Consider the following 17,400-nt stretch of genomic DNA (forward strand, 5'->3'; position numbering starts at 1 on the left):
TAACTTTCCAGCATTCCTGCACTGAAAGGGAGAGCGGCGCCGAGCGGGAGGGGTTTCCATGGATTCCCTGCGGTTCCTTGGGATCATTTCCCGGTGCCTTCGGGACCCAGAGGCTGCACCCCGAATGAATGAATGAAGTCGCAGCCCCCTCCCCCTCCCGCCCACCCCGGGATAGCGGCTCCCAGGATCCCGAGCCAGGGCTCTGGCTGGGTGGGTGTCGGGTTCAAAAGCGCGGGGCTCTGAGTCTCCGGGTCCCCCTGCAGAAACCACGGGACCCCCCGAGCGAGCCATGTGCCCCGCCGGCGCCCGGGAACGGCGCTGGGAGCCCCGGGGCGTTGGGGACTCACTTAGGGAGCATTGAACGCGGCCGATCTGGCCGCGGGGCTCGGTCGGGCCCTCGGCGGCGCGCAGTCCCGGGCGGGCGCCCTGACCCCGGCGTGTCTCCCCGCAGGTGAATGAAGTCTGCTCGCCCACCAAGCCCGCGGCGCCCTTCTCCCCCGAGAGCTGGTACCGCAAAGCCTACGAGGAGTCGCGCGCGGGCAGCCGGCCCACCCCCGAGGGCGCGGGCTCGGCGCTCGGCTCGTCGGGGACCCCGTCCCCCGGCTCGGGCACCTCGTCCCCCAGCTCCTTCACCGGCTCCCCGGGCCCCGCCTCCCCGGGCATCGGCACCAGCTCGCCGGGCTCCCTGGGCGGCTCGCCGGGCTTCGGCACCGGCTCCCCCGGCTCGGGCAGCGGCGGCGGCTCCTCCCCCGGCTCGGACCGCGGCGTCTGGTGCGAGAACTGCAACGCCCGCCTGGTGGAGCTGAAGAGGCAGGCGCTGCAGCTGCTGCTCCCCGGGCCCTTCCCCGGCAAGGTGAGCCCCGCAGCCCCGGCGGCTGCCCCTCCCGCGGCCGCTGCGCGCCTGGCCTCGCGCCCCGGGGGCGCTGCACGCGTGGGGCGGATTCGGGCCGGCGTCGGGGACCCCGCCCGTCTCTTGCGCGCGGACACGGTGGGACGCAGAGCGCGCGGGCTTTCCACGTTTGGGGCCTCACCGCCCACGGGGGTGTGGGGGGGTTCAGGTGACTTGTCCTGCTGTCCCCCACTCCGGAGAGCCCCTTTGTGATCCCCGCACCTGCCCGCCATCCTGCTGGACCCCTCTCCCCGCGCGCCCGCAAACCTTTGCTGGGGTGTGGAGGGGGGGCTGGCCGGGGACGCGCCGAGACCCGCTCCGGGGAGTCCTGCCTTCGGCCCCGCGGGCATGCCCTCCCGCCGTGGGCATTCTCTCCCCACCCACCCGCGATCCTTTCCAGAAACGCGCGGGTGGGGAAGTAAAAGCGAGCGGGCTTGGTGCTTCTCCTTGCCTGTCTGTGGTCCTCCCTTCCTGCCCGGATCACAAAAGCCAGCATCTCCCCCAACGTCCACTCTGTCCGGGGAGACGCAGGGTGGGAGCCCCGGGGAGCACCGCTACCCCCTGGTCGCTCCAGCACCGAGCGCACGGGGCTCCCCATGGCAGGGCTCCCCATGGCAACCCTGCGGGCCCCGGCGCGGAGCACAATGCGGTTGTATTTGCGCGGTTGGGCCCAAGTGCTATCAAATGATAATATTGACTCTTGCGCTTCAAAGAGTTCTTATCGGTGGTTAAAATAGCAAGAACACAGGGGATGGCTGTGCGGGTCTGATAGGGTTTGTTCAATGGCGTTTCTAATTTATGTTTCGGTGACTTGAAACGCTGTGGTTACGAGTCGTGGACTTCAGGGATTAGGGCCTCTGTTTGCCTCCCCTGCTTGTCCAAACACACGCGCATTGGTGGTGTCATGTGCGAGGGTTACATGAAGCAAACACCACGCCCACAGACGCTGTAAAACTCTAAACGGGGAGGATCCCCACCCTGAGAATTGGTTTTGTGAATCCCGAATCTACCGCCGGAATAATTAACTCGTGGATTGCTGCCAGCGTGCCATTTTGGCAGTTTGGTGATACAACCCCAAGAATACATCTCGGGGAGTCTAAGACTTCTTTCCCTCCTTCGTTTTCACACGGTTTCTTCACTCGCAGGTTTATTTAAGCTCTTTGGGGCGTCTGTCAATGTTCTCTGATTTCCTGTGGCATTCAAGGCACCGTGTTAAGCACAGCAATGAAGTCACACGTGCCCACAGTCCTTGTCCACGTGGGGCTTATATCCTCACGGAGGACACAGACCTTAACCACAAAATGCACAATTCGTGATTTATGCTTCTACCAAGACGAGTGTGGGGTGCTATGAGAGCGCATAACCAGACCAGACCATGTGATAAATTTGGGAGAACCTTGGCTGTTAAATAGAGAACATCTGGTATTTGGAAGTCCTAATAAGTTGTGGTCTTCCAGATCACTCTAGAACATTCTTGAGGGCGCATTTTTTAAATCTTTATTGTTGAAAATATTACTTAGGTCCTCCTTCCCTCCCCCCACATTAACTTATTCCAGCTTGCTCCCGTCTCCCCCACCCCTGGCCCTCACCACCTCGTTGTGTGTGCCCATGGGTTAGGCATACAAGTTCATCGATTGATCTCTCCCCTCCCAGCCTCCCCTGCCTTCCCTCTGAGCCTGTTCCTGCTTCTGTAGGACTCATTCCTCTAATAGCTTCATGTTTGAGTGCTCTTGTATGCAAAGGGAAATCAAAATATACCCTTCTCACACGGATGGAGGAAGGGAAGGAAATCGATAGGAATAAGAAACACATGTTGGACGTAGATCCATCCATCTTGCCTTGTGGGGTCACGTGACAAAGGAGAGCTCTGGTTTTGTGGAAGCAGCCCGGAGATTCCTTCACAGGGTCGCAGCGGGCAGCTCCGTATATTTGCCCGTTTTAGTTACGGGATGAAATAAAAGAGATGCTGGGAGACGGATCGTATTGTCACAGTGATGGGTCTGCTACACCTCAGTGCCCTACGCCCACGGGGACAGTCACACGGGGTCCCGGTAGGTGCACATGGGAATATCACACAGTGCCTGGAGCTTCATATGTGACATAGCATGATGGAGCATGACCGTGGTACAGGGAGTGCCCACGACTCCATGAGAGCCAGTGGTGATTTGGATCACCTTGTTGTTAGAAACAATAATGTCCACTAAAAGGATCCTGCATGTCTCCGGGAATAATAACTTCAGTGTTAGCGTTCCTTTCTAAAGCATCGGTACCCCCGGATGAGGTACAGTTTTCATCACACCGCGGAAGTTTGCAACGTTTTAATCAAATAAGCGCTGTGCTCTCTCTCCGTGTTCCCTCGAGCACCACGGGCGGAGACCCATGTAACTCGGAGACAAGACCTCCCTCCTCCCCGGGCAGACTTTATGAGCGAACTGGGGACCCTCGCAGCCCTCAGGGCGGAGGCGTTAAGTTTCATTAGAACAAGAGTGTCATGTGGCTCCAGCGTGTAGTTTGCCCTCCGGAGGGAGAGTCTGGAAGATAAAGGCGTGTTTTGGAGGGGTGATTAGCCAAATCACCTTTGTAATTCGCTTAAGATGCTTAGCTGTATTGGGGGGAATATTTTCTCATAGATAGGGTATTACTTTCTACGAGGTGGTATTAGCAGCCTCCTGGGCAGGCCGGACCAGCACGTCCAGAACCTCATCATTTTGGGGTGATCTGGGCTTAGGTCTTTCTCCAGCGCTGATTACTGTTGTGACATTGAGTCTGTCGGTTTTTCCCTGTATGTTTCACTTCCCCACCGACACACGAAGGAAGGCAGTGACTCACACTGTTAGAATGTCATGAAAATTACTTGAGATGAGGTTAGAAAGGTGCTCCATTCTTCACAGATGGACGTGAGCGTCGGCCATTATTAGACAAGAGTCTGGTTGGTTTGTTTATGTTTCATGGGATGTAAGATTTTCCTTACAAAACATCTGCTTTCAGTTTCTGCTTTCGTCGGTGCATTTCCCAAATATCACACCGGCATATGATTTCTCGTGAGCGGTGCCCCTGGTAGGTAGAAGCCCTATTGAATTCCCCCAGTTGTGTCTCTGGGACAGTTGGTTAAGAAGGTCAGGTGAGCTCAGGCCGGTGTGGCTAGTGGTTGAACATCGACCCATGAACCAGGAGGTCACAGGTTCGATTCCCTGTCAGGGCACATGCCCCAGGTTGTGGGCTCCATCCCCAGTGTGGGGCGTGCAGGAGGCAGCCAATCAGTGATTCTCTCTCATCATTGATGTTTCTCTTTCCCTCTCCCTTCCTCTCTCTGAAATCAGTAAAAATATATCAAAAAAAGAAGGTGAGATGAAGTGCTGAGCACTCTCTGTAGCCAGGTGACCACTTCAGGGATGGGGGTAATGTTAATTGAGGCAGGAAGCGGAAGGAGACCCAGGTTTGGGTGGAGCTCAGAGCGAAGGACATTGGTATTGGATTTGGTGCTGTGCGTTGCGTTTGAGGCAGATTTAGGAAAACACAGCCTCTGGGATGTAGGACGTGACAGCTGTGAGCTCACGTAACCCTTAAAAATGCCCTGGATTCAGCCTTTCAGATGGCAGCTTACCTGGCCAGGCCCAGACCGGTGCCCAGGGCAGACTGTGAAACACTCGGGTTCGTTTTACCCCCTCGGCCAGTGAGAAGGGACCGCCTGGGGGTAGATCAGTGCTTTCCTAGCTGGGAAGTGGAAGTGGTGAGAAAAACACAAAGGAATGTGATTTGCAAAGTGTTGGGATTTTAAGTGAAACAGCCCTCTTACCCACTGCAGCGTTTCCATGTGTAAATATAAAACCATTTTACATCCACTGGCAAGCGCGCCCTTCCTGTTTTATACACAGTCGAGGCACCGCGCCAGGAACAGGGGCCAAGGCATGAGTCTCCCGTTCTGGGCGAGCCGGGATCATTCCGATACCAGCCGCAGAGCAGCCCTGCGAAACCTCAGCCCGAAGGAATTCCCTGGAGTAAGCAGAAACGGTCCAGCTTGGCGAGAGGTTATCAGACATCTGTTCATTTCCATATCAATAAAAGAAAAAATCTTCTTTTATGTAAAAAAAAGAAAGAAAAAAAAGGACCAGGAAGACATTCCTATCTGATTTGTTCTCAGTCACATACTCCGGGTCCATTTATGCCCCAGAAATACCAGGAAGATTAGCCAGGCACACTGAGAAGGGTGGCCAGGAGTCACCGAGATGAAAGCAAACAATGTGTCACGGGGTTTAAAAACACCAACCGTGGCCTCTAAATAGCCGGGGCCCAAGTGAGTCTAGACTTGGAGATTTCATCTGTACGTTCGCATTTTCCCAGCTCCAAAACGGGGGGTGGGGGGTGGAAAAAGAGCTCCACTTAAAAGGTCCCCTGGAAGCCATTGTAAGACACTCTGTAAGTAGATAAAATACACCGCCTTTTCAATAGTTATTAATTATGAGAAAATTCTATCGGAAACCTAAGAACACATGACTATTTTCGGAAAGCTTCATTCGAATCTTTTCCATCTCAGAAGTAGTCGAGATAAACGACTAGCTTACAGATACTGTCAGTAATGGAGAAGTCCCGTTAGCATTTATCATTCAAAAAAAAAAAAATTTCTGAAACATTTGAGGGATTATAAGAACATTCCTAGTCGAGACATGCGAGCAGAAACCTCCTCTTTAAGGCTTGGTGAGCTATGGATTGATGGCATTGCATTCTACCGGACTTTTAATTGTGAACCAACTAGGTCAATTTTTATAGTGACTTAATTCACTTTGTAAGAATCCCTGGCCTGTAGTAATTCCTCCCACACTCTCTGCAGATAGGATTATTGCATTAGAAATGTGATTTTTAAATGACCGAGGCTAGTCGTTTGTCAGCATTTGGAGGGATTAAGTCAATAAAATTTAGGCAACATTATTGTTGCTCTTTGGCGTGTCCGAGATCGTACTATTCATCAGTGAGTAGTAATGGCGACGGTAACGGTGATGATTATAAATGGCTCACAGTTACCATCGGTAGGTGCTAGGCGCTGTGCTGGCATGCACCACATCGATGCACAGGAACATACATGAATCTCATAGCAAAGCAAAGATGGACCTGATTCCTTTACCCCCCGATTTCCAGGTGATCGAAATGATTTAAGTCACAAAAGAAAGCAGCATTGAAGATGCAGGGAACAGAGAAACCCCAAGATGCTTGCATCCCAGTGCCATTGAGGGTCCCTCACTGTTACTGTAACTGCCCGAGGGGGGAGCTGTGCGTGAGAGAGTACGTTCCAACGCCTTTCCCTGGGCTCACAGATGGTGGGGGGTGGGGTGGGAAAAGTCTGTGAGCCGTCAAGATTCTGAGCTGAGTCATTTTCTCGGCTGGAATGAAGTGGAGGAAAAGGACCTTCCGCGTGTTTAACATTCACTCCGTTGAGGCTGTTGTCCGCTCTGTCTGTGCCGATCTCCAGCCGGACGGCCCAGTGCCAGGTCAGCGGGGACTTCCGCTCTGGCCGTTCCTGGCCAAGATGGCAAACGGATGGTGCCCTGAGGGTCCACTCTCTTTTCTGGAATGCAACCGCCGACTTCCTTTTAACCACTGTCTTGAGTCACAGGCTGATCGTAGCATCTTTTCTTGTTTCGTTGGTCAACCTCCTCTACGTGCTTACCCTCTAGAAGGGCTGCCCCTGCCCATTCATACTGACATGCGCCATCAGAAACACCTTCAAGTGTGTTCGCAGAGGTGCAAAGGGAGGGAGGATACACCGGCATTCCTAAATTACTTTGGAAATATTTATTGGAATAGTAAATCGGGCCCGGCCGGTGCGGCTCAGTGGTTGAGCATCGACCTATGAACCAGGAGATCAGGGTTCGATTCCCGGTCAGGGCACAAGCCCAGGTTGCGGCCTCGATCCCCAATGTGGGGCGTGCAGGAGGCAGCCGATCAATGATTCTCTCTCACTATTGCTGTTTCTATCTCTCTCTCTCCCTCTCTGAAGTCAATAAAAAAAACCTAAATAAATAAAAGTTTTGTTTTTTAAAAGAAGCTCCTACTGACGTCCATCCCCATGAAAGCGTCACCCAGAGCCCTTTACCACCAAGTTCACATGGACGCCCCCTCCTCTGCTTCGCTGGGATATGAGGGTGGTCACGGCACGTCCCGAAGGCTTTCAGAGTCGAGGGAATAAGTGACGAGAGCAGAGATGCCAAGACGTGGAGGCTGACGGTCACCTTGTATATTAACCTGGGGGATAGTTGGCATCGCTATGATGTTGAATCTTTCCCAAGGACATGGAACGTCTTTCCATTTGAACAAGTCTACTTTTCAGCAGTATTAGAGGTTCTTCTCGTATAGGCTTGGCACATTTTTTGCCCAGTTTATTCTTAGGTTTTATGTCTTTTGTTGCTATTACAGATGAGCTCTTCACTTGCATTATCTCTTCTAATTGATGGTTGTTTATATGTAAGAAGGATAGTGATTTATATATAAGTTTTATATCCTATTACCTTACTGCATTTTATTAATGTATTCATTAGTTTTTAAAATCGGTACTCGAATTTTCAAAAGAATTTATCTTCTGCAAATAGAGATGTCATTACTCTTTTTCTTTGCTGCTTTTCCTCTAATGATTTTCTCTTGTTTGTTACATTGATTAATGCTTCCAATACAATGTTAAATGGTAGTGATATATATACATATGAAAATCACCATCAATTTCTACTTTACTTTGTGTTCTTAGTGAGGAATGGGTGTTATATTTTGCCAATTGTCTTTCCAGTATTTAGGGAGATGATCATAAGATTTTTCTCCTTCTATCTATTATTATTGTGAATTATAATTGATTTCCTAATAGTGAACCATCCTTGCATTCCCGTAATAAACCCCACAATATATTTTTTTAAAATATGTTGCTGGATTCAGTTTGCTAATATTTTATTTATGGTTTTTGCTTTCTTTTTTTTCAATATATTTTTATTGATTTCAGAAAGGAAGGGAGAGGGAGAGAGAGATAGAAACATCAGTGATGACAGAGAATCATTGATCGGCTGCCTCCTGCACGCCCCACACTGGGGATTGAGCCCACAACCTGGGCATGTGCCCTTGCCTGGAATCGAACCTGGGACCTTTCAGACTACAGGCTGACGCTCTATCCAATGAGCCAAACTGTTTTTGCTTTCATATTCATTTGCCAGTAAGCGCTTTTTTACTCCCACGTATGTGCCCAGCTACAGTGCTGTGCCACATTATAATCAAGCTGTAAAAAAGGCTAAAATTCTTCCTCCGAGTCTATTATCAGAGAGAGACAGGGAACCAAAGAGTTGCAGTGCCGTGTACTGAGTGCCAGGCTGGAGCTGTGCTGGCTGCTGGGCGAGGCGCCAGCTGGCTGGAAGGGTGAGCAGGGGTCGCCTTATGAACAGGGTGACACACCGACACTCCAGGCCGAGGGAATGACAGGCCTCAGGCACAGAGGTCATGCCCGCTCAGTGCCCCTGGGAACTGGCGGTGTCTCGTCACAATAGCAGGGTGTTTGCATGGGTGAGTGACAGGCTGGGAAGGAAGGTTCCAGAAGGGTCCCAGGCTGAAGGGCCTTGCAGGCTGCAGGCTGATGTTATCCGGTGGCCGTGGGCAGGCATTCAAGGGCCTCCAGGAAGGGGATGCAGTGATCAGTTATGTTCATGTAGGAGAGATTGCTCTGATGGTGAGAGGGACGGTGGGTGGGAGAACAGTGTCGCGGAGCCCGGGTAAGGGGCTCCCTGGCCCGAGTGGAAGATGGCGCCGACCTGAACTAGGCAGTAGCAGCGGGAATGAAGGGACCGCGTGGACCTGGCCAACCTTGTGCCCAGAAAACCCATGAAGGTGGCAGCGGAGCTGTGGTGGGAGGGAGAGGAGGAGGTTAGGCGTCCTCCCAGACTTCTGGCCGGGGCACGGGTGCGGATGGGGCTGCCGTTCATGGAAGTGGAGAATACAGACAGACAGACAGAGGGTTTTTGTTACTGTGGGTCTGATTTCTGAGGATGGCTGTGGACAATAAAACTGGGCCGGGTTCTGTAGAGCTTGAGGTGGAATGTTCCAGAGCTGGGGGGCTCTAGGGTGCACCAGAGCTGGAGATGTGGCTCTGGGAGACATCACCCTGAAGAAGGCGGTGAGTCCTCAGACGGGTGAGGTCTCCACGGAGCATGTGTTCGGTGAGACAGGAGACACCTGAGCAGGGAGTCGGGGACTCTCTGACATCGCAGGGACGGGTAGCTGGAGGAGCGGGGAAGACAGACCTAGGGGAGGCCAGAGAGAGGGCAGGGGCGTGGAGACGGGTGTCAGGGACCCCGAGGGAGGAGAGAGCTTCAGGGGGTAGAGGTGACAAGAGGTCAGATACCTGGACAGCCAAGGAGGCGCGCGAGGCTGAGGTTCCCATTGAATCGGCAAATAGGGGGCCTCTTGGGGGCTTGGTTAGGACATTCTGGCGCCTGGGGAAGGACAGGCACTGACAGTGTACGTGGGAGTGGACGGGGAGGGGAGGGCGTCCGCGGCAGCCTGCCAGGCGTGGAGACTCTGAGAGGTTAAGAGAGACCCGTTTTTTCAGCTCTTGTGACCTTAAAGGTGAAGACCCGGGTCAGCCACCTGGTGCAGACCAGGCCACCTCACCGAGTGTGTGGCCCTGGGGAGGCCGCTCAGCCGCTCGGGGCCTGGAGACTCCGCTGCACATTGGGGCAGTGCCGACACCGCACCAGGGCTGTTATGAGACGACATTCAGCCATCGCCTCCTGTCTTTAGTCCAATGGCGTTGAATTTTATTTTTTAATCTATTTTTTATTGATTTCAGAGAGGAAGGGAGAGGGAGCGAGCGATAGAGACATCAATGATGAGAGAGAATCATGGATCCGCTGCCTCCTGCACGCCCCACACTGGGGATCGAGCCCCCAACCCGACTGGGAATCCAACCTATGACTTCCTGATTCGTAGGTTGAGGCTCAACCACTGAGCCACACAGGCCAGGCCCAATGAAGTTGAATTTTAGAAAAGGCTACCTCCCCTCCCCTCTCCTCCCCTCCCCAGACTCCATCTCTTCTCCCCAGACTCCCCCTCTCTCCTTCTTCCTCTCCCCTTCCTATTGCCACTGCGCTGACACCACATGGAAAAGCACAGCCAGAGAAAAGGCAACCGCCCAGCTCCCCTTCCTGTCTTCCCCTGCAAGTGAACACAGCACCTGGGACCGCCCTTCACCTGCAGCAGGTGGCTCCCTGGAGAAGTTCCGAGAGCTCAGTTGCCACAAACAGCGACTCCTTTTAGCAGTCGCCATGAACATGGACGGAGAGTCTGTCACAGAGGGAAGCCCCCTCCTTAAGCCCTGCCCCTCCCGGCCCTGCCCTGGGGGGAGCCTGGCAGGGAGGCATCTCAGCCCTGGATGAAGGCGAGCAGCCCTCCCGCAGCTGCGCACCAGGAATCCGGGCTTATCTGCCTTCCAGTCCAGGGCTGTCTTTCTCAGACAGTTTTCTCTGCAGTTATGCTTTGCTGATCCTATCGCGTCGGTTCTGACCAGAGCCCGTGAGAAGTCTGGAAGTAGAGACACCCTCCCCCACCCAGAAGTATTTCCTGCACCATCTCAGCTGGCAGCAGGCATGACCGCTGACCGCTGACCAGTGCAGGCGGCTCCTAGGAGCTGGAGGTAGAAGGAGTCGCTATTTTTGTGCTGCTCCATGGGGACCCGATCGGAGGCTCTGGTTAGAGTGTTTTCCGATAAGCAGAACTGTATCTAAATATAGCTTAGGCGTCACAGACCAGGGGACTGCTGAGGGCCTTTTTAAGCCAGTTTTTCCACTTAATGGAGCTAAGCTCAGTGCTGTTACCACCACAAGGAGTTCTTGGGAAGAGTTTTAGCTCCCCATCCAGCATGGTTTTAAAGCCTTCGCTTCGTTCTTACACAGAAAATGGCTTTGCTTTTAAAGCTCGAACTGCGAAGGCCAACTTCAGGTCCACCTTGTAGCACAGCAGCGACACATGTCAGCTTTCAGTCCTTCTCTATCTAATCGGAGCGATGCCTGAGGTGCGTAATGGCTAATTCAGGGTTTTTTCCCTAAGATAACACAGGAACTCATGGAGCTTGAGCTGCTCCTGGGCCGTAATTCCGTCTTTTAATGAGCAGTGATGAACGCCTGTGCCTTCCCATGAACGCTATCGTCTTATTTATGGCGGTTGCTTTCTTGGGCGCTGTAATCACTACTTCCCCACACCCCTTGCCACCCAACTGGCGGTTTCAGGCAGCATCACAGTCTGATTTATTAACCGATCAGAAACCACCACCACCACCAGCCAACACCGTTGAGCTCCCTAACCAAATGGTTACACGGAAAATGGACAGTTGAGTTCAGGCAAACAACTAGCACCCACCATTGTTTAAGGAAATAGTCAGCCCTGGCCGCTTTGGCTCAGTGGATAGAGCTTTGGCCTGTGGACCGAAGGGTCCCGGGTTCGATTCCAGTCAAGGGCATGTACCTTGGTTGCAGGGTCTTCCCTGGCCTGGCCCTAGTCGGGGTGCATGCAGGAGGCAACCAATCGATGTGTTTCTCTCACATTGATATTTCTCTCTGTCTACCCACCTCTCTTCCACTCTCTAAAAATCAATAGGAAGATATAGATATAGATATAGATATAGATATAGATATAGATATAGATATAGATGATATAGAGGAAGAGGAAGAGGAAGAGTCAGGTGCCTGGCTCAGTTGTGTATCTTTCATGGAGGACGGCTTGGTCTTGGACCCGGCAGCTGAAGAACTGGCCTGGAATGTCCTCCCGGAGGCCCCACAGCTGTGAATGTGAGCATCACCATGGCTCCGTGGGCTGAGGGATGGATGGGGGAGGGGAGAGAGGAGAGGAAGAGGATGGCGGGGAGGAGAAGGAGGAAGCAGGAGAGAGGAGAAAGACGGAAGTAAAGGGGTGGGTGGTTCCTAGGCCTTGGAGGTTGTCTACAACCCCAGATGTTTAGGTGAAAAAGGACTGTCCTGCCCTGGCCGGTCTGGTTCAGTGGATAGACGAGCATTGGTCTGCGGACTGGAGGGTCCTGGGTTCGATTCCGGTCCAGGGCTCCATCCTTGGCTCTGGTCGGGGGCACGTGCGGAGGCAACCAAACGACGTGCGAGAGAGACACATGGATGTTTCTCTCTCTCTGTCTCGCCTCCTCCCTTCCACTCTCTCTAAAACTCAATGGAAAAATATCCTCCGGTGATTAATTAAAAAAAAGAAAAAGAAAGCAAAGGACTTCCTTTATAAGACGAGGTGCAGGGAGTCCCCAGCACTAACTAGCACGCGATCCCAGGCACGTGGCATCCCTGGCTTGCGCTTTCTTTCTCTTTTGTAAACCACGGGGGCGGGAGTCGTGGTCTTTACACCCCTTCCAGGCCTTCGAGTCTCTGAGGCTGCAGAGGAGCCCGCACTGGATGGAGCCCCGTTCGTGCCCCAGATTCCAGAGGGGATGCTTCGCACAGTCCCCGATGGTCTCTGGCTGAACCAGGAGCCCGAAGCCGGTCCATGAGCTGCCAGGTCTGTGGGCCTCGGCCAGCAGGGCGTGTCCCCTCTCATGGCTGATGATTGGAATTTGGGCCATGAATAGACGGACAGGATTCTTCCTGCTTCTCAATACAGCTGTTTACTTTACTGTCCTCTGTTTGTAAGCAGAAGTCAATGTGGGCCTACAAAGGGACAATGGGTTTTAAAAAAGCAGTTTGGCCAGGAATGCTTGAGAAAATGTATTGTCCCACTTCTCTGACAGCCCAAACTTAGCTTTACATTTTAAAAAATGTGCTGCCCGTCCAGCGTGGCTCAGTGGTTGAGCGTCGACCTATGAACCAGGAGGTCGATTCGATTCCTGGCGGTTCGATTCCTGGTCAGGACACATGCCTGGGTTGTGGGCTCCATCCCCAGTGTGGGGCGTGCAGGAGGCAGCTGATCAGTGATTCTCTCTCACTGATGTTTCTCTCTCTCTCTCTCCCTCTCTCTCCCTCTCTGAAATCAATAAAAACATCTACATAAAAAAATAAATAAAAATAAAAATGTGCCGTACTCACTAGGATTTAGAAATAATTTGTGGGGAGCTCCTGTGCGTAGCAATCCAGGAACACCAGAACTCCAAGCATTTTATTCCGCATTCCTAAAACATTCTCCCCCTGAATTTCCCCCCAAAACCTTTTTAGCTCCCCTGTGATTTCTCCTTCCGTCTCCTACTCCTTCAAGCATCTGGATGGGGCCCTAGTTGTCCAGACCAATGTTTACGATTCCCGTGCCCGTGACACGGGTGTAATAACCCTGCAGCTTTTGATGCTGTGGTCTGCAAGCCACTCAGCAAGGCCGATTAAGTTCTTACCGATTTCATTTGTCTTTATCATCAGGCCAGGTGGCCTCTTAAGCTGTCTGCTTCCTGTGACTGTTCCCCTCCTATTTCGACGGTAATAATTTATATTTGTATTTGAGTCTAAACACAACGCGGGAAGCACAGATAGGAAAAGCAGAACTTCGTTTGGCCGCGGGCAGCCCAGAGCTCGTTAGGAGGAAGCACGGAGCAGCAGGGAACCCATTCATTACTCTCCTTCTTTCACTTTTTTTTTTGTACTTGAAAAAAAAAAAAGTCAACATCTTCCTCAAAGTTCCTCCTCCGAGAGAGGCAGGTCCGCACTAGGACTCTCTGCCAAACCCTGACCCTCCTAGAGGCTCAGCCCCCCCCCCCCCCCCCACCTCTCCCAGTAAGGCCGCCGTCAGAGCGAATGCTTCTCTATTCACAGCTCACTTCTGACCCATCCTCGCACCCGGGTCTCCGCACTGACTTTCAGGGGCGCGCTCTGCGGCCAGGACCCCGGCTCCGCAGGTCGCCGGCCGCCCCCCAAACCCTCCGCGTGCTCCCGTGGGTTCTGTTCTCAGCCGCTCCTCTCATCGCGTCTCTGGCTCTTGTTCCCAAACTTGCTCCTGTCGTTCTGTGTGAAATTGCCAAGGAGGGGCCTTTTTTAATTTTAATTTTTATATTTATTTATTCATTTTATTGCTTAAAGTATTACAAAGGGTATTACATATGTGTCTTTTTTTTTTTTCCCCCTGCCCTTGACTATCCCCTGGCCTCCCCCACCCCCCAGCGTCCCATGTCCATTGGTTATGCATATATGCATGCATACAAGTCCTTCGGTTGATCTCTTATACCCCTTCCTCCTGCCCCCCAACTTTCCCCGGCCTGTCATTCTTTGTGAAATTGCCAAGGAGGGGTCTTTTTTTAAATTAAAAAAAAAAAATATATATATATGTATGTATTGGTTTCAGAGAGGAAGGGAGAGGGAGAGAGAGATAGAAACATCAGTGAGGAGAGAGACTCATTGATCGGCTACCTCCTGCGCACCCCACACTGGGGATGGAGTTGAGCCTGCAACCCAGGCATGTGCCCTGGCCAGGAATTGAACTGTGAACTCTTGGTTCATGGGTCGATGCTCACCCACTGAGCCACACCGGCCGGGCGATTTCTGGTCTTTTGAAAGAAAACTCTCCTTTCCACTGTGTGAATGAAAGCGTCACTGGGGCTGAAGGAGGGGGTGAGGGGTAGGAGGTGATGCCTGGGCTAGTCCTGGGGGTGACACGCCGCCGTCCCCCGACACGTCCGCTGTCCCCTGGAAGAGTGAAATCACGGGGACCCGAGCCTGAGCGTGGGCTCCCCGGGGGTGTTGGTCTCGGTCTTGATGGACCAGCTGGTGGAGGTCCCGCATTCCTTGTTGGTCGACATGCCCTTGTTCTTGCTCAGCTTAACGCGGTTGTATTCACTCGGTCTTGCAGAAGAGCAGACTGGATGCTTAGAATGGGCCCCAGGGGTCCCAGGAGGAAATTTATTCTCCCTGGTTGGCACTCAGCCAAGAGGGCAAGCGTGAGGCCCCTCACCCAGACCCGGCCCCTCGCCCAGACGTGGGTCCCTCACCCAGGCCCGGCCCCAGGTTCAGTGTCTCCGTCGTCCGAGAAGTGGCCCTGCACAGTGGTGAGATGGTGACACGTGGTCACGTCCACGAGGAGGGTCTGGAAGAATGAAGGACTCTCTCTCCCTGGAAAGGCTTGCGGCTGCCCCAGAGCTTGAAGTGAGAGGAGACGTGCGGCTGCTGGCTTCGGATCATTCGGTGCGGGGCAGCGAGGAAGAGGGCTGGCTTGCCACAGACATCCCTGGGGTCGTGCCAGGTCTGGAGAGCAGTGGCGTGGAGTTCACGGCTCTGGCTACGGGCACCTTCGGTATCTCTTTAGTTGGGTCGTGGACTGTCCAGACCCCCTCTGCGAAGCTTACAGAGGGCAGAATTCAATTTAATTTCTCAGTTTAAATGAATGCCATTCGCTATTAACATCGTTCCTCACCTTTCCGCCTGGAGAGCTCAGAATGTCCTCTGTAGTCGTTAGCATTTTGTAAGCGTAGATCAGCAGACGGAAGGAACCGGGGTTGTGCGGCCTCGCATCGCTTCTGCGGTTGAACGCAGGGCTCCCGGCACCCGGCCCTCTGGGTTCTCATCTTTGCTTTGTCGTTTACCAGCTCTGAACGGAGAGAAGGACGGACTGCTTTCTGTCACGGTTTCCTCACTTGTCTCTTGGGGTTAATAATAGTTGCTTCGGCCCAGCCAGCGTGGCTCAGTCGTTGAGCATCGACCTATGAACCAGGAGGTCAAGGTTCGATTCCCTGTCAGGGCACCTGCTGGGGTTGTGGGCTCGATCCCCAGTAGGGGGCATGCAGGAGGCAGCCGATCAATGATTCTCTCTCATCATTGATGTTTCTATCTCTCTCTCCCTCTCCCTTCCTCTCTCTTAAATCAATAAAAAAACAAACACAATAATAATTGTTGCTTCATTGGCATGATTTGTCTGGCACATAGTAGGTGTTCATTAAATGCTAGTATCCAACTGCCGTCTTGCAGAAAAGTAAAACCTTACAATTTAGGCCAGTGATGGCGAACCTTTTGAGCTCGGCGTGTCAGCATTTTGAAAAACCCTAACTTAACTCTGGTGCCGTGTCCCATACAGAAATTTTTTGATATTTACAACCATAGTAAAACAAAGACTTATATTTTTGATATTTATTTTACATATTTAAATGCCATTTAACAAAGAAAAATCAACCAAAATAATGAGTTCATGTGTCACCTCTGACACGTGTGTCATAGGTTCGCCATCACTGATCTAGAGGGTGCTGTCTGACTCCAGGATTCATTGGACACATTAACATTCAGTTTATTCATTTTCATTCTCGCATTATCCACTTCTCTAGCCATCTATCTGTTCCTCTGCTTGCCCAACATTTCTTGGCCTTCACCATGTAGCAGTGTGGTCTCTGGGCCTGGTGCTGGGGATAGAAAGATGGCTAACACACAGCCCTGCCCTCGAGCCCTCACAGCCTGCTGGGCCGGGTGGGTACAGACACACCACACTGAGTGCAGCTGGGAGCACACGGGGGAGCAGCGCCCACCGCTCCGACCATTGTCTCGGCCCATTGCCAGGACTTTGCCACAGCACAGCACCTCTGTAAGGAATGGCATGGCTGGCTAGAGATGGTTTCTTAGAAGTAGTGCCTGCAGCCCTAGCCAGGTGGCTCAGTGGGTACAGCGCTGGCTTGTGGACTGAGGGGCCTTGGGTTTGATTCCGGTCAAGGGCATGTACCTCGGTTGCCGACTCTATCCCCAGGCCTGGTCGGCTGGCATGTGGGAGGCAACCAATCAATGTGTCTCTTTCACATCAGTGTTTCTCTCTCTCTCTCTCTCTCTCTCTCTCTCTCTCTCTCTCTCTCTGTCTCTTCCCCTCCCTTCCACTCTCTCTGAAAAGTCAATGGGAAAATGTCCTCAGGTGAGGATTCCCAGCGCCAGCAAAGACCTGGTGACTGCTCAGTTGAGTCTCATACGGTGAGTGGAATTGTGGGACACGGTAGCAGCACCAGCCCTCCTTCTCGACCGCATTAGTCACGGCAGCAAAAGGCAGAAGCCATGCAAGGGTCCGTCATGGGCGAGTGGATGAACAAAGCCTGGCAGGTACACACAGTGGAGCGGACACACCCTCCAGCCTTAGAAAGGACATGCCCACACAGGCTGCCACGTGGATGAGCCTTGAGGGCGCTATGCTGAGGGCAAGTAGCCGGACATAAAAGGGCAGGTACGGTGTGATTCCACTTAGAGGAGAGACCTAGAGCTGTCGCATTCATGGAGAGAGACCGATGGACAATGGTGGTTGCAGGGGGGGAGGGGCCTGGGGGAGGGGCAGTGGAGAGCTGTGGCTCAGATGGGCGAAGAGATTGTTCGGGAAGATGAAGAAGGTTCTGAAACCCGGCCAGTGTGACTCACTGACCACTGAGGTCACAGGGGTCACGGTCGGGCACATGCCCAGGTTGTGGGCTTGGTCCTCAGTAGGGGGCGTGCAGGAGGCAGCCGATCCATGATTCTCATCATTGATGTTTCTCTCTCTTCCTTTCTCTCTGAGGTCGATAAAGATTTACTAAAAAAAAAATAGGTGTGGAGTACAACAGGCCTGGTGTA

The 17,400-nt window shown here is 52.8% G+C and overlaps 1 protein-coding gene across 1 annotated transcript in view; it reads left to right on the plus strand.

Annotated features, from left to right (window-relative positions):
- The window catches only part of KIF26B (kinesin family member 26B), a 356,959-nt gene that overhangs the window by 1,235 nt on the left and 338,324 nt on the right, over positions 1-17,400 (plus strand). The window contains exon 2 of the mRNA XM_036354955.1: positions 452-853. Within this exon, the coding sequence (XP_036210848.1) occupies positions 452-853 (402 nt within the window). The remainder of the gene's footprint in view (positions 1-451; positions 854-17,400) is intronic.

The sequence above is a fragment of the Myotis myotis genome, unplaced genomic scaffold (genome assembly GCF_014108235.1).
Source record: "Myotis myotis isolate mMyoMyo1 unplaced genomic scaffold, mMyoMyo1.p scaffold_m19_p_21, whole genome shotgun sequence".
Taxonomy (NCBI): Eukaryota; Metazoa; Chordata; class Mammalia; order Chiroptera; family Vespertilionidae; genus Myotis; species Myotis myotis.